This window comes from Alosa alosa, chromosome 18, assembly GCF_017589495.1.
Source record: "Alosa alosa isolate M-15738 ecotype Scorff River chromosome 18, AALO_Geno_1.1, whole genome shotgun sequence".
NCBI lineage: Eukaryota > Metazoa > Chordata > Actinopteri > Clupeiformes > Clupeidae > Alosa > Alosa alosa.
In genome coordinates this window covers 496,207-513,810 of record NC_063206.1, presented here as the reverse complement: position 1 = coordinate 513,810, position 17,604 = coordinate 496,207, and the positions used below count along the sequence as shown (strand labels likewise).

At 43.1% G+C, this 17,604-nt stretch overlaps 2 protein-coding genes across 4 annotated transcripts in view; one reads left to right on the top strand and one right to left on the bottom strand.

Moving 5' to 3' along the window:
* The window catches only part of mtg1 (mitochondrial ribosome-associated GTPase 1), a 17,479-nt gene extending 7,991 nt beyond the window's left edge, over positions 1 to 9,488 (top strand). For 2 of the 3 annotated variants that reach the window (XM_048269417.1, XM_048269416.1), the window contains exons 7-11: positions 37 to 98; positions 491 to 587; positions 2,002 to 2,083; positions 8,027 to 8,139; positions 8,854 to 9,488. In XM_048269417.1, the coding sequence (XP_048125374.1) occupies positions 37 to 98; positions 491 to 587; positions 2,002 to 2,083; positions 8,027 to 8,139; positions 8,854 to 8,951 (452 nt within the window). In that variant the 3' untranslated portion in view covers positions 8,952 to 9,488. Of the gene's footprint in view, positions 1 to 36; positions 99 to 490; positions 588 to 2,001; positions 2,084 to 6,200; positions 6,447 to 8,026; positions 8,140 to 8,853 lie in introns of those variants that run through there. The other variant, XM_048269418.1, reaches the window with a different exon arrangement.
* Positions 9,462 to 17,604, bottom strand: sprn (shadow of prion protein). The gene is made up of 2 exons (XM_048269419.1): positions 17,073 to 17,604; positions 9,462 to 11,208 (listed from the first exon to the last, which is right to left on the bottom strand). The coding sequence occupies exon 2, from the start codon at positions 11,165 to 11,167 to the stop codon at positions 10,778 to 10,780; it is 390 nt and encodes a 129-aa protein (XP_048125376.1). The 5' UTR covers positions 11,168 to 11,208; positions 17,073 to 17,604; the 3' UTR covers positions 9,462 to 10,777.

The window sequence follows — 17,604 nt, the reverse complement described above, 5'->3', positions numbered from 1 at the left end:
AGGGCTTCTCTCATCCAAGCCCCTCTGTCTCCACAGGTAAAGCGTCCAGAGTTGGTGCTGAGCCTGGCATCACTAAAGCTGTGTTGACCAAAATCCAGGTGCGTTTGACTCCCAGGGCAGTTTGACGTGTCTTTGTGTTTGTGTTTTTATGGGGGGCGCACACACAGGTGTACTTACTTACCTGCTATGAGAAGTAGGAGAGTAAGAGAGTAAGAGTTGCAAGGTGTGTGTGTGTGTGTGTGTGTGTGTGTGTGTGTTTATGTATGTGTGTGTGTGTTCGTGTGCGTGTGTGTGTGTGTGTGTGTGTGTGTTTATGGGTGTGTGTGTTTATGGGTGTGTGTGTGTATGGGTGTGTGTTCGTGTGCGTGTGTGTGTGTGTTTATGTGTGTGTGTGTGTGTATGCGTGTGTGTGTGTATGCGTGTGTGTGCGTGTGTGTGCGTGCGTGTGTCTTTACTTGTAATGCTAATAAGAGCGCCCCCTTCTGGTCAGGTGTGTGAGCGTCCGGTGATGCACCTGGTGGATACTCCAGGGGTCCAGCCACCTGGCATTGAGAGTGTGGAGACAGGGATGAAGCTAGCCCTGTGTGGTACGACACTCACACACTCTCACACACACACACACACACACACACACAATCTCTCTCGCTCTCTCTTTCTCTCTCACACACACACACATGCGCTCACTCGTTCGTGCCATTGAGTGTAAAAAAATTGAGTGTAATCTGCTTACATGTCATTACATCTGTCTCCCTTCAACTGGTGCTGTGTTGTTATGCATGCTCACACACACGTATTGTGAAGAGTGGACATGAATGGACATACACTATATACATACATACATATTAGGGGTGTAAAGATTAACCGATATGTATCGGTATCCGTTTTTAACGTGTAAGATATGGCTACATCGATACGTGAAGCCCCGTATCGGAAAAAACTGAAATGAACCTGTCGTTATATCGATTTACTTGTTCTGAATCGGTGCACAACCTTTTCTGCTTTCGCTCAGACTCATTTATTATTTCCAAGCAGCGTTCATCCCACTTCGGGTTTTGAAACTATCATGCGGCACGGAATTGTGGGTAATGCAGTTATTTTTGGTTACATTCATTGCCCAAAGTTGTCAAATGACCTCATTACCCATACATCTATTGCAACTTAAGCATGTGACAACTTGCACTTTCGGTCGGCTTTTGTTTTTCGAAATCCCTGCGAAATTAAGCACTTATAGCATTCCTAAACAGCAACGATAGTCTGTAGAGTAGCCTTACCTTTGATGAAGGGATTTCCTTAATGTTAAATAATAATTTGGCCCTTGCTGCTAAAACGATGCATAAATTATTAGCCAATGATTTTGTACATATTCACTCAGACTTCTGGCATTTTAGGTTTCTGCATTAGGTCTACTGTTGGAACAAAATAAGCCCAGAGAGTTCATTGATTTGTAGGCCTATTTTATTCTTGTAGGCTAGGCCTATATGAGAAAAGGCCAAGAGTGTCTTAAGCACTGTTTTATTTTGTTTCGGTATTTTCTTACCTCAACAAGGCTACAGCTCCATGAAAACAATCAGATATAACTCTATAAAATCTGTAAAGTCTATAAAAATGTATTTTTATGTTGTATTTGGCTGCTGTGCTTGACTGAAATGTAGACTATTCTTTTTTCATTTCAATACAGTATATGAAACAAACCTCAGTTTAGATAATCATATTCACACATTTTGTTGCCTAATTGACAACCATGACCATGATAATTGATAATATAAAATGAATGTGCACCTTGAGCAAATAATAAAAAATCTTTCAGAATGCTTTCCATTCTTGAACTGCATCGAATTGCATCGAATCGCATCGAATCGTACTGAATCGTTTTTTATAAACATGTATCTTTTCTTGTATCGAATCGTGCCCATGTATCTAGATGCGAATCGTATCGTCTTTTACATGAGAGATTCACACCCCTAATACATATATAATATTTTTCCTGTCTGTGCATCCTAGGCACCATCCTTGACCATCTAGTTGGAGAGGACGTGATTGCGGACTACCTGCTGTTCACCCTTAACAGATTAGAGAGATTCAGGTGAGCCGTCAAACTCAGACCCAACAGATTAGATTCAGGTGTGCACTCCAGGTGTATCAGCGCCAGGGCCAGATACCAAACCAAGCCTGCTCACAAATGTGCCACATTTATTTATCCAGGTGTCTAGGCTTGTGAAATACCAGTATTTATTTATCCAGGTGTAATACTAGTATTTATTTATCCAGGGGCCTGTACTACGAAGCGGGGTTACTGGCTTATCCGGGTAATTTCGAGAGTAACTTGATCACGTGTGGCGTAACTTCCCGATTAACCCGTACTACGAAAGCTGGATATGTTTTAACCGAGGTATGCTGCCATGGCAATTTACGCTGCATCTCAAACCTGCTCGGAGCAGGTTATGTTCTTGGTTAACCCGAGGGTTTCCGTTAACCACACCCTTTATAAGTACCACCCCTCCACTAACAATTTCTCCCGAGACGTCGGGCGTACCTGGATGATCCATAGGCTACGACATTGGGGCGCAAATCGTGAGGGACTCTCTTAGCAGGGGCGAGGGTTTTAGAGACCGCCAGAAAATATATATAGCCTACCTGGACGATATTCTCTATGAAGATATAGATTGTCAGCCGAGGGAATTCGTTATCTTTGTCAGATGATCTAGGAAGATGTCTCATAGCAATGCCCGTACGTGGACATTCATGTATTCCATCGGTGATGCAAGAATACTGTATGTCCGAAAATAAATCGGACATAGGCCTACAGTATGCTGAACATCTGAGCAAGAATAGCCTAAAATAAATCAGACATAGCCTACAGTAGGCCTAATAAATAAAAATCACCATTTTAACAAACTTGTTGAATTGAATGTCATATTACTGTACCCTGCACATAAAGGCTACACATTTCCACAGCACCAGAATCTGACCGAATGCCTCCCTCAACCCCTTCCACAATCGGCCTTCCACTATTATTTGCGATGGCCAACTCCTCTGCTACTGTAAAACACTCCTTACAGTAGTGTTCAAAGACTCCTTTTTTAGCTGTAAAACAGAGGCCAAATGAAGGCTATAGCCTACTAGGCCTACATGTTTTCATAATTAAGAAATATTAATGCAAGTTATAACTATATAAACCACTATTCTGAATAATGTGTTTGTGTTTCATTTTCACCTGCTGCCATGTGCGTTTGGCAATGGTGTTGCATCTGAAATGTTCACAGGATTAGGCATACACTAAATCAGTCAATGGGGGCTACTTAAATATTCAATATCCTATTACTGTAATCTATATGCCCACTTCTAAATTGTGTTGCATCTGTAGGCATTTCTATGAACTCAAAATAGGCAATTTAATTATTTCAACTAATTTCAGACATTCCAAAGCTATTAATCCTCCGTAACACATATTTGAAGAACATGTGGAAATAAAACTTTACTTTTAGGCATTTAGGCTACCGATTTGCAATACCTTGCCTTGCTTTGTTCACTGCCGGCGTATTTGATTTTTGTCGTAGAGTGGGTTTTAATTCCTCATAACTTGGCATAATAATTGTGCATTCCTCATCCGTAAAATAAGGTGATGCGTCATCACTGAAAGTGGTGACAGCGCTACAACCCGCCCTTTTATGTGAGCAGCACAAACTCCAATGAGGTTAACCCGGCTCAACAAATCAACTTCATAATCGGTCGTGGTAGTGCCCGATTAACACCACTTAAGATAACCAGGTTTTGTCAGCCCTGGTTTAACAAATAACCCTGGGTTACATCTGGGTAGGTTAAGCTCCCTTCGTAGTACAGGCCCCAGGTGTAATACTAGTATTTATTTATCCATTTGTCTAGGCTGATGAAATACTAGTATTTATTTATCCAGGTGTAATACTAGTATTTATTTATCCAGGGGGGTATTCTATCAACCTAAGCTAATGGTAACAACAGAAATAGCCTGGCTTGAACTAAGCGTAGACTTTCACTTGGGGCTGAAGCCGTTCCATTAACTCAAGTTAGCGGCATCTTGGCCTCGTTTATTCAAGCGAGGTTTTAGTTCAGCTTCATCTCTGCTTGTGCACGAGGTAGAACAGTAGACCAAAACAGTAGATTGACCAAAAGAGGATATATGTAGTAAAAATTAAGACAATACTAGGCGATTTCTGTTAGGTTGGCAAAGCGCCATCTACAGGATTTTCATCGAAAGTCATCAAATTTAACATCGAGAGAAAAAAATAGATTGCCTACAGAAATTGGAGAATAATGAAAGCATACATTTAAAACCACAATACTAATGGTTTGAAATCAATTGTGAGTTTGATTGGCTTCACTCTTGAACACATAGACTATACAGTCTATGCTTGAAATAAATAGTATAAATGCAAAAACAACTTTGTCATATATTCAAAACTATCTATAGCCTACGTTCTTAGATTAAAAGAGTCCAAATTATTGTCTAGGTGTAGGTGGTCATAAAATAAATTAGTATCAACATAATAGCCTAATGTCTCCCATAAGTCCCAAAGTGTTTGAAATATAATTATCTGAAATGCAATGGATTTCAATTTGTCAATTTCAATTTGTTTTTGCCTAGTATTTAATCTGTGTAGCACACAGTTGATTTGACATTCGTGAACAATTGTCGACACATGAAGCAGTTTTAATTATTAGCTGTCTATATATAGCCCACTGGCAAAGCATATTACTGTCACTGAACAGCCTACCAAATGTGCATGACCCATTATCAACAGTAGACATGTCTTTCATTAAAGAGTATAACTAAAAATGCCATTATCAAGGTGATAAGCTATGTAGCCATAATACTTTGTTTGGGAAGCAAACCTGTGAACATAAAGAATGTAACTGCTTTTGGTATGCGTCTCTCTGCACGTTACACCACCACGAGCGTGGTGGCCAAGAGTAGCTTACGATTCCTAGAACCACCGCATGTGAAGTTAAAACATTTTAAGTTGCATAATCTTCATACATTCTTTGGAGCCAGTGAATGTGTAAATCCATGCTTGGTGACACTGTCGGAAAAAAAAATTCTAGGCCTACTTCTATTTTTAAAGTTGTAGGCTACAGGTGAAAAAAGCACAGGTTGCCGGAACCATCTTTTTGGACTCGTTTTCAGACTGATTGTTTTTCCAGCTTAATTTAGCTTGAAAGTTAACCTGCTACGAACAGGTTAGTTCTGTGGCATTAATTCCCATAGTTACCAAGCTGGGATTCCACGTTAACCTCATTAATGGAGCAGTTTCTCACTAAAATTAAGCGAGACTTATCGAAATAAGCCAGGTTTGGCCTTTAGCGAGGTTGATGGAATACCCCTCAGGTGTAATACTAGTATTTATTTATCCAGGTGTCAAGGCTGATGAAATACTAGTATTTTATTTTAGGCTCTATGAGGCTTAATGTCTATGTAAACAGGAGAGATATTGTGCATGTTGTGTATGTTGCGCATGTTGTGCTGCCTGTGTTGTTGTTGTGTATGTTGCGCATGTTGTGCTGCCTGTGTTGTTGTGTATGTTGCGCATGTTGTGATGCCTGTGTTGTGTATATTATGTATGTTGCGCATGTTGTTGATGTTGCGCATGTTGTGCTGCCTGTGTTGTGTATGTTGCGCATGTTGTGATGCCTGTGTTGTGTATATTATGTATGTTGCGCATGTTGTTGATGTTGCGCATGTTGTGCTGCCTGTGTTGTGTATGTTGCGCATGTTGTGATGCCTGTGTTGTGTATATTATGTATGTTGCGCATGTTGTGTTGCCTGTGTTGTTGTTGTTGATGTTGCGCATGTTGTGCTGCCTGTGTTGTTGTTGTTGATGTTGCTGTGCCTGTGCTGTGTATATATTGTATATTGTATGGTGTGTACATTGTGCGCGTTGCGTATGTTTAGCTGTGTGTGTTGTGCGTTGTGTGTGTTGTGTATGTTTAGCTGTGTGTGTTGTGTGTTGTGTATGTTTAGCTGTGTGTGTTGTATGTTGTGTGTGTTGTGTATGTTTAGCTGTGTGTGTTGTATGTTTAGCTGTGTGTGTTGTACATTGTGTGTGTTGTACGTTGTTGGTGTTGCGTTTGTTTGTATATTACGATATATTTTGTATCTTACGATAGATGTTTATGTTGTTCATGTTGTGTATATTCTGTCTGTTGTGTTGTGTTGTATTGTGCAGCTATGTGGAGAAGTACGGGCTGGAGGAACCCTGTGTGTGTGTTGTGTTGTGCAGCTATGTGGAGAAGTATGTTGTGGTGTGTCTGTGTGTGTGTTGTGTTGTGTTGTGCAGCTATGTGGAGAAGTATGTTGTGATGTGTGTGTGTGGGTTGTGTTGTGCAGCTATGTGGAGAAGTATGTTGTGATATGTGTGTGTCAAAGTCAAAGTCTGCTTTATTGTCAATTTCTTCACATGTCAAGACATACAAAGAGATCGAAATTGCGTTTCCTACTATCCCATGGTGGAGACAAGACATATTTTACCAATTAGGTCCACAGACAAACATAACATTCAAGTAAACAATATAAAAAGTAAAAATAAGAAGGCACATACAATGAAGAAATAAGAGCAGCAAAATTTGGTAGAAATTGTGCAATTGTGCATACAGTAGACAGTCAATATAATAGTGCAAAGTCAGGCCAATAAATGGCTGAGGTAGTTCTGTTTGACCTAAGTATGCAAGTGGCATAGTGGTGCAAGTTATGTAAGAGCAGCAGAAGTGTGTTCAGAAGTGTGTTCAGGACAACAACAAGTTGCAGGACAGTGCACAACAAGTAGTGCAAGTGTAGTGCAAGTGGGTAGTGCAAGTGGGGTGCAGGTGCAGTGCAAGTGGGTAGTGCAAGTGGAGTAGTGCAAGTGGGTAGTGCAAGTGGAGTAGTGCAAGTGGAGTAGTGCAAGTGGCAGTGCATTGTGGGTAGTAAAAGTCCAGGGTGCAAGTGGAGTAGTGAGGGTGGTGGGTCTAAAAGTTCAGCATAGCTGAACAGCCTGGTGCATCCTAACAGCCTGTTGCTGTTGGTGAGTCTGGTGGTGTGGTAGTGCAGGCTTCTGTACGTCTTCCCAGAGGGCAGTAGATCAAACAAATTGTGTGGGGTGACTTGCATCACTCACAATTGTGGTCGCCCCTTGGTGAGGTGGAGTGGTGTAAATGTCCTTCAGGGAGGGAGTGAAGCACCAATAATCCTTCCAGCTGTGTTCACTATGCTGCAGGGCTTCCCTGTTGTATTCAGTGCAGCTTCCGCCCCACACAGCGATACAGCTGGTGGTGCCTCGGTAGAATGTGGTCATGATGGCTGGTGGAGCACTTGCTTGCCTGAGTTTCACTTAGGAAGTACAGGCTGAGCTTTTCTTAGCCAGTGATGCAGTGTTGGTGGTCAGGAGAGGTCTTCACTGATGTGCACCCCCAGGAATTTGGTGCTGCTCACTCTCTCCCACCACAGCACCGTCGATGGTCAGTGGCAGGTGTTGGGTGTGACCTCTCCGGAAGTCAACAACAATCTCCTTGGTCTTGCTGGACGTTCAGCAGGAGGTTGTTGTCCCTGCACTGCGTGGTCAGATGGTCGACCTCCAACCTGTATTGAGTCTCGTCGCCCTTGGTGATGAGACCCACCAGAGTTGTGTGTGTGTGTTGTGTTGTGCAGCTATGTGGAGAAGTATGTTGTGATGTGTGTGTGTGTGTGTGTGTGTGTGTGTGTGTGTGTGTGTGTGTGTGTGTGTGTGTGTGTTGTGCAGCTATGTGGAGAAGTATGTTGTGATATGTGTGTGTGTGTGTGTGTGTGTGTGTGTGTTGTGCAGCTATGTGGAGAAGTATGTTGTGATATGTGTGTGTGTGTGTGTGTTGTGTTGTGCAGCTATGTGGAGAAGTATGTTGTGATGTGTGTGTGTGTGTTGTGTTGTGCAGCTATGTGGAGAAGTATGTTGTGATGTGTGTGTGTGTGTGTGTTGTGTTGTGCAGCTATGTGGAGAAGTATGTTGTGATATGTGTGTGTGTGTGTGTGTGTGTTGTGCAGCTATGTGGAGAAGTACGGGCTGGAGGAACCCTGTGACAGCATCGAGCAGGTACTGAAGCGCATCGCCATCAAGCTGGGCAAGACGCAGCGTGTCAAAGCCATCACTGGAGTGGGTGTGTACAACACACACACACATACACACACACACACATCACACATACACACCACACACACACACCACACAACACACACATACACCACACCACACACACACCACACACACACACATATACACACACACACACACACAACACACACACACACACACATACACACCACAACACACATACACACCACACACACACACCACACACCACACACACACCACACACACACACACACCACACACACACATACACATCACACACACACACACACACACCACACACACACACACACAACACACACACATACACCACACCACACCATACACACACACACACACACACACACACAGAGTGAGACAGATATCCACATATTTCACGTCCAAAGAGAGTGTATGGAGCTTGGCATTCCCTTTACTTTGTCTACTGTAAAGTGTATGGAGCTTGGCATTCCCTCGACCTTGTCTACTGTTATCTGCCAAGTTGCAAAGAGTGAGATAAAATGACTAGACATGAACTAGCTGTTTAGTCTAGTACTGCTACTACTGCTGCTACTACTGCTACTGCTGCTGCTACTGCTAAGAGCTGCTGTGCACTACATTAGTGGTTTAGCTGGAGGTGTTTTCAAGTTGTGTTTTCACCATCTACTCACGGGAGCGTGCCCTTTGTGTCTGGTCCACTCACGGGAGCGTGCCATTTGTGTCTCTCTCTGTGGTCGTCCAGGCAACATCACCATCACGGTCCCCAACTACACAGCGGCGGCCTACGACTTCATCCGCGCCTTCAGGAAGGGCGAGCTCGGCCAGGTCATGCTGGACTAGTCCATGTGGACGACCTGGGAGCCCCCTGGGATGACCCCACATGGTACGACCTGGGAGCCACGGCAACAGCAGCTGTCCGGTTAGGCCTTTGCAAGGTCTCGGTCGGGCATGCCATGCCAGCCATGCCATTTGATTGACGGGTAAAGTGCAAAGACTTAAGTCTCAAGTCTAACTAAAGCTAATTCAGTAACTAGACCAAATTTGCTAATTTAACACTATGGGCAAGACATTGAAGCTCAAACATTGATGAGTCAGCTCAAACATTGATGAGTCAGCTCAATGCTCCTATACGTCACACAATAGCTCTAGTACATACTTGAGAACTTTGCTTGCTGACAGACTTTGCACTTTGACCGCCAAACAGTAGGTCCCATTATGTGGAGATCTCTATGGTGTCTTCATGGGGCTCAATATAAATGTTAGCAGGAGTAAGTGCTGTATATAATAGTATACTGTATATAGTGCTGTATAAAATAGTATACTGTAAGTATGTTAATGAGGAGGTTCACATCAACAGCAATAAATTATTTATTTTCATATTGTGTGTTATTTGATATTTAATTATACAGAATATTTGGTAAACAGGTACATTTAGATTTCCACTGATGTTGGTTACGTCATATAATTTCATAATCTAATCTGATACTTTCACAGGGATTTAAAAACATTTCAGAGGAACAGAGAAATGACAAACACCTGGTGAACAACAATAAGGGAATCTACAACAAAACACACAAAAACACTTCACATTGGACAACAGTCACAATACAGACACAGATCCGTATTGTCGTTTGCATTGCTTCAATAGCAATGGAGAGATCCAGATTATCTATCAAAATATTTCTAATACAAATATCTGTCTGGTTTAATTCACCAGGTCCGTAGCTTTGCTATCTTAATTTTCTCAAATTTTGAGATGTCCTTATTTCTGCAATCAAAACTTCTTACAAATTGCATATAGGAAATACCTACAATATAAATATTCCAAGCGGGTTTTTCAAAAGCTGTAGCTCAAATTCTATCTGTGTAGGTTTACAAAGTGGTGCTCACAAGACAGATCACTTGCATTATACAAGGGTAGAAATAAGAGACACTGCTCTGAATATGAATGTGAACGTGACCTCCTGACTCTTGGGAATGTGGAGTCAGTGGCTGGGCTTTTGTTAGCGCTGCAGAGTATCTGTGGGATCTTAACAGTGCACGTCAGGTGAGCGTTGGTGCCCCGAGCACAGGTGAGAGTCTCAGGTGAGCACAGGTAATGCTGGTCCAGGTGTGGTGTGGTGTGGTGAGCACAGGTAATGCTGGTCCAGGTGTGGCTGTGATCAGTGAAGCAGAAGAGCCTGTAGCCTGCAGCTGAAACACTACACTTCCCAGCTGTCCCGGCCCCTTCTGCTTAAACACTACATTTCCCAGCTGCCCCGGCGCCTTCAGCTTAAACGCTACACAGTCCCCCCCACAGCTGGAACGCCTCCTGTCACACGGATCGCAGGTGTCCTGCCCGGACAGTCACACAGGTGTCTAAACGGCTCTCTCAATCACTCAGGTACAAACACATACGTCTTCTATCTTAACGGCTCTCTCAGGTGCAAACACATATGTCTTTTATCTAAACGGCTCTCTCAGTCACACAGGTACAAACACATATGTCTTCTGTCTAAACGGCTCTCCCAGTCACTCAGGTACAAAACGTCTTCTGTCTAAACAGCTCTCTGTCGCCCCCCAGTAACATGTAATAAAACTGCTCTAATGTTTGTGTTTTCTAGTGAATTTATTGCACAGGAACTTAACGATAGGTAGCTTATCAAGCTGTGAGATAGCAGATAGCCTCAGAGGTGGGCGTAGGCCAGCGTGTTGATTGACAGCAGGACTGACCACACTTTGGTGAGGAGGCAGCCTGAGGGGGCGGAGTCCGAGGTCCTGTAGAAGTCCCATTCGGTGCGGTTGGCGTACTGGTCATCGCGCTCCGAGCTGTCGTCCGGCCGTTTCTGAGCTGACGCGTACCACCCGCCGGCTGCCAAGGCGACCGCCGCTCCCGCTGCTGCCGCTCCCGCCACACGCACGGGGGACGAGCGAACGCTGGTCCGGCCACGGCCCCCTCGGGCCGTCCCCCGCGCCGACCCTCTGGCCCCGCCCCTGCCCCCTTTAGAGGTCACGGGGTCACAGAGGAGCGCAAACAGCAACACCACGACCCAGCCGGCCACCCACACTCTCTTCATACTGCCCAGCCCTGCACACACACACACACACACACACACACCTGTGAGGGGAGAAGAGCACAGGAAGAAAGCACACAGGTTACACTGGTTAAAAGCATCTCCCAAACAAACAAGCAGAACCACACTCACACTCAAATAAAGACTACAGAGATAGAATGTAGAACATTGTCCACTGAGATGGAACACAAAATGACAGGATTAGGAACTAGAATGCATGTAGAACCCAGCCTGTGGAATTCACATGTAGAACCCAGCCTGTGGAATTCACATTAGGAACCCAGCCTGTGGAATTCACATATAGAACCCAGCCTGTGGAATTCACATGTAGAACCCAGTCTGTGGAATTCACATGTAGAAGGCATTTACAGGTGTGTGGTGCATGTTGGGCATGTTGCAAGTGATGTTATGTTGCAAATAGACCTGGCTGAGGTTGTTAGCTGAAGAGCCCAACTGCTACCCCTAGTGGACAACTGTTAATATACAGACTCAATAGGCAGGGTTGCCAACTCTCACGCATCTGGCGTGACACTCACGCTTTCAGCACCAATCTCACGCTCTCACGCACATGCAAGAAATGTCACGCCAAATCCCGCCAATTTTTTTTTGCAATCCGTTCGTTTTTTGTTGATGACTAGACTAGACTTGTTTCTAAATGACAGGATACGAGTTTAAGGCATACATATGTAGACCAACAGCAGGTAGGTCTAATATCCGCCTACAACGTTCTCAGCGCAGTTTTCTCTGATTGTTGATTCGCTGACTAGGCTATTTTAATCCGGTCCGCGACACCTTCACGGAACACGCTGCTATGTAGACATGAGGCAGACCGCTAAAGTGTGGCCGCCCATTCTTCTCTAGAAACTACTTGCGAAGTAGCCTCACAGACATCACATGAAATAACTTTTCTCATCTTTTATAAGGTGCTATAGCCGCTATTTGCTGCGATAAACGGTTCGCAAGAAAATTAACTTTCAAGAAATAATCATATTAGGCTATAGCTCTGCGCTCATTTCAATTCATATAGGTGGAATATCTCACAAACTTTTCGTTCCACACATGACAAACCGTAAACCAGAATAGCCTAAACAGCAGACCTTACCGAACACAAAGGTGTAATGCAATCCCCTGTAAAATAAGCCGTTCCAAAGTAATCCGGTTTTGAAATGGTATAGCAAATTTCTATATGGTCTCCAATTTTGGGCTTTTAGTGTCTTAAAACTGAGCTGTGCTTTAATACCTACATATGTGTAAATATTAAAATCAGAGGATATACAGCTCATGGCTAAGAGTTTGTCGATGTAGCCATAATGATTTGTTTTCACAAAATGCTAAGCATGCATGTATTTATAAGTGTCTTAAAAAAGTGTGCTTATATTGATCAATGCATAATTTCATAACAGGCCAAATAGAAAACAAATGTTAAATATAGCCTAGACATAATATTAAAATCAGATGATGTAGGATAGTATAGAGTTAGATAAAGTTGGATGGCTCCAGAACTCACACCAGTGGATTGGGTCTTAAAGGAGCCACACCACTTTTATGACAATATAGCTGTTCTGTTGACCTTTAGATTTGTTGCTACTGGGCATGAAGGGCAGGCCAATTATGAGTTCTGTCCAACATTGATGGTAGGTTTAGAAAAAAAAGTCAGCACATTTTAATCATATTGCAATAATACCAATAACCGTGATCATTTTGGTCATGATTTTCATCAAATGTTCATACTGTATCTCTAGTGGCTGGTAGACTTTGGAATCCACCAGCCACAATGGTAGGTGGAAAAAAATATTTTAGGCTATTTCCATCCCTGATACATAGGTACACTCATACACACATTCATAAGTCTTAATCTGTCCATTTCTTTCCACAAAACTCACCAGAAGTCATCATTTAAGGGGTTATTTTTCAATTTTTTCTACTGAGCTGCTACCTTTTTCAGGTGGGCAGGGGGGCCCTTTTCATGTCTGTGCCCAGGGGCCCAGTGGCTCATAATCTTTCCATGCCACGGGGTTAAAATACTGGTCTTGTTTTCAAGTGCAATCAATAATTTAATTGTACATTTTGAAGAAACTTTTCCATTCATTTTTTTTTTAAAACATAAATCAGGGATTATACTGTACATAGCAAAAAAGTCAGGGGACAGACATTTTTAAAATTAGGTTTAAAGAAAAATTTAACGCACACGCACTATGACTTCACAAAATCTCACTCCAGCCAAACACCCAAAGTTGGCAACCCTGAATTAGGAGATTAATTGATTAAGAATAATAATTAAAAGATTTATTGATTGTGAATGATAATGAAGATATTAATTAATTATGAATGGTAATTAAGAGATTCATTATGAATGATAGGACTCCTCAGAGTTGGCCGATACAGTTGGGAGTGTGAGCCACTTCTGCCCTCTCGAGATTCGGGCTTCATTTATTGTTACGTCTCAGTACACTCCTGTAAGGAGAGTGAGATGTTACTGTTACATCTCAGTACACTCCTGTAAGGAGAGTGATCTGTTACTGTTACGTCGCTAATGTTGTTGTGTGTGTGTGTGTGTGGTGCTAATGTTGTTGTGTGTGTGTGGTGCTAATGTTGTTGTGTGTGTGTGTGTGTGTGGTGCTAATGTTGTGTGTGTGTGTGGTGCTAATGTTGTTGTGTGTGTGGTGCTAATGTTGTTGTGTGTGTTGTGGTGCTAATGTTGTTGTGTGTGTGTGGTGCTAATGTTGTTGTGTGTGTGTGTGGTGCTAATGTTGTTGTGTGTGTGTGTGGTGCTAATGTTGTGTGTGTGTGGTGCTAATGTTGTTGTGTGTGTGTGGTGCTAATGTTGTTTGTGTGTGGTGCTAATGTTGTGTGTGTGTGGTGCTAATGTTGTGTGTGTGTGGTGCTAATGTTGTTGTGTGTGTGGTGCTAATGTTGTGTGTGTGTGTGTGGTGCTAATGTTGTTGTGTGTGTGTGGTGCTAATGTTGTTGTGTGTGTGTGTGTGGTGCTAATGTTTTTTCTGTGTGTGTTGGTGCTAATGTTGTTGTGTGTGTGTGGTGCTAATGTTGTTGTTGTGTGTGGTGCTAATGTTTTTCTGTGTGTGTGGTGCTAATGTTGTTGTGTGTGTGTGTGTGGTGCTAATGTTTTTCTGTGTGTGTGGTGCTAATGTTGTTGTGTTTGTGTGGTGCTAATGTTGTTGTGTGTGTGTGTGGTGCTAATGTGTGTGTGTGTGGTGCTAATGTTGTTGTTGTGTGTGTGTGCTAATAATGTTTGTGTGTGTGTGTGGTGCTAATGTTGTTGTGTGTGTGTGTGGTGCTAATGTTGTTGTGTGTGTGTGTGGTGCTAATGTTGTTGTGTGTGTGTGTGTGGTCTAATGTTGTTGTGTGTGTGTGGTGCTAATGTTGTTGTGTGTGTGTGTGTGTGGTGCTAATGTTGTTGTGTGTGTGTGGTGCTAATGTTGTTGTGTGTGTGGTGCTGATGTTGTGTGTGTGGTGCTAATGTTGTTGGTGTGTGGTGCTAATGTTGCAATAGTTGTGTCTGTGTGTCTGAGTGTGTGTGTGTGTGTGTTAGTTTAGGACACACTACGCGTTAGCTGAGTCGACTCTACATTCGGTTTGACATGTCAGAGGTATATGCAACGACGTGTCACATGATTGTGCGTTTATGGGACCTCTATCCTACATATGTGTGTGTGTGTGTGTGTGGACCTCTACCCTACATATGCTTTCAAATCCAGCCGTAATCCAAACCTGATGGTATTCCCTTTTGGAGCAGGTAAGATCAACCAAAGCACATGTATGAGAAAGACAGGACATTACATCTAGACCTAGACAGACAGGACACACAGTGATGTCACGGGCCTAGACAGACAGGACACACAGTGATGTCACAGGCCTAGACAGACAGGACACACAGTGATGTCACAGGCCTAGACAGACAGGACACACAGTGATGTAACGGGCCTAGACAGACAGGACACAGTGATGTCATGGGCCTAGACGTACAGGACACAAGGAGGTTTATTTGTCACATACATAGCTATACTAACGTAAAGCATGTAGTGAAATTTAATTTGGTGTTCAGCTTTTTCTGTGCAAGTGTGAAGAAAGAAAGATCAAGAAATATTTTAATAAATAGCAAGAGAGAATAAAAAGTGCAGTGTGTGTACAGTCCATGTGCAAGTGTGTAATAAAATAAAATAAAAAAGTTGATATAGTCTTGTGTGTGTTCAGGATATGGATTGCTTGAGGATAGAAGCTCCTCCTCAGTCTCTCTTTTCTGGTCTTGTAGAAGCAGAGACGTTTGCCTGACCTCAGTCTTTTGAAAAGTCCATGATCAGGATGTGATGAGTCCTTTAAGATACTTTGGGTCCCGGTACATAGTATTTTCTTGTAGGTCTCCTGCAGGGTAGGGAGAGGTGCTCTGATGGTACGTTCGACAGATCGCACCACTCTCTGTAGGGCACTGCAGTTACGGGCTGTACAGTTCCCATACCAAGTGATGATGCTACTTGTCAGGACACTCTCCACAGCTGAGGAGTAAAAGGCCTTCAAGATGGGTGCTGATACTTTGAACTTCCTCAGCTGACGTAGGAAGTACAGTCTTTGCCTTGATTTCCTCAGTGTGTGTTAACAGTCCATGTTAGATCATCAGTGAAGTGTACTCCCAGGTGTGTGTGTGTGTGTGTGTGTGTGTGTGTGTGTGTGTGTGTGTGTGTGTACTCCCAGGTATTTGAAGCTTGTGACTCTCCACTGGCAGCCCACTGATCTTAAGTGGAGTGTAAGCTCTGCTCTGTTGTTTCCTGTAGTCCACCACCATTTCCTTTGTTTTGCTGACATTCAAAGTGAGGTTGTGATGATACAGGATACACAGTGATGTCACGGGCCTAGACAGACAGGACACACAGTGATGTCACAGGCCTAGACAGACAGGACACACAGTGATGTCACAGGCCCAGACAGACAGGACACAGTGATGTCACGGGCCTAGACAGACAAGACACAGTGATGTCACAGGCCTAGACAGACAGGACACCACAGTATGGGAATTGTGTCACTCTGTTGCATTCTTCCATCCAGCTAGTTCCTGATTCCAAATGTGCATAATCAGTTCCATCATTCATCAGCTTTGTTCAGGGCCCTTTAACGGCAGCACTGGGTGTGTTCAGGGCCCTTTAACGGCAGCACTGGGTGTAGCAGGTGTGACTTGGACTGCATTTGATGACTTCCACAAGGTTACCTATATAGTCACACTTCAGTGCTGGCAAGAAAACTGGTGTGAAGGCGCCACCGTGTGGGCATAACTAATAGTGCAACCTAATGCACTGCCCCTGTCTGGTCCAGTGTTTAATCAACACACTGCACACACATCATATCAATTGCAATGAACAGATAATGAATTCAAATAAAAAAGCTATAATACAGCCAATCCTGCGTTTTAAATAAATGTACAGCATTTAATATGTGTAACACTATGTAGATAAATGTAAAGCATTTAATATATGTAATACTATGTAGATAAATGTAAAGCATGTATGTGTATAATGAAAAACCATTTCTCCAGTTAGAGCCCATTATGTTGTCGGTGATTTCGGTTACCCCATTTGTGTCCGCAGCAGAAATGGGTTCAATGACGAGGGTGTGGAGCTGATATCATTTCCACACAGACAGATCAGCTGGTGCACGAAACATAGCTTTTTTTATTTCATGATATGTGTGTTGTGTGTTATTGGGACATTTAGCCACAGAAAATTGATCTAACTCAGTTATGTTCGTCAGTGATAGCGAGGACACCGTGCCTGCACATCGCCATAACTGCCTTTTTTCCTGCGATGAAAAAATAGTATGACACTACACAACGCTAATTACATGGAATTCGCTCAGAAAAAAAGCCATTCTGATAAGCAAGCTAAATAAGCAAGTAGCACTTACCTCAAAACAACACGCAGCTTCACTGATTTTCCAGACGGTGTAGAACGAGGAAAGGCAAAATGTAAAATGTCCAGGCGGTGTACATATATGCTACAGCTGAATTAGGTTCGGGCGGATTCACGTCTATGTAGGCTACAGGAACGGTGGATCACACGATCGCACGGAGGGAGCCCACGCGAGCGCACTGGCGCTCGGGCGCGCACAGCTTGCCTCATGAAGTATAAATAATTCAGCTTCTACATGCTGATGGCATAATGTCACGTTTCCAATGTTGTGTTCTGTTCTGCCCATCCGATGTAGATAGGCATAGCGTCCGACGAATGAATTCTAACATAGTTTTATTGTATTTTTTTGCATTGTTTGGTAAATGGTATCTGTGGTAGGTTATTCCACAACGAATTTCTTTTCATTTCTCGAATGAGGAGAGGGTGAGTTTGAGTGCCCCATTGGGGTTCGATTTGTCTGCTTATCATCTTTAATCAGTGTCCAATTATGTACTGAATAATCTAACGGTATGAATGAACCTAGCT

Excerpts from the sequence above, each read along its gene's own strand:
- sprn (XM_048269419.1), bottom strand. The coding sequence starts at position 11,167 with ATGAAGAGAGTGTGGGTGGCCGGCTGGGTCGTGGTGTTGCTGTTTGCG.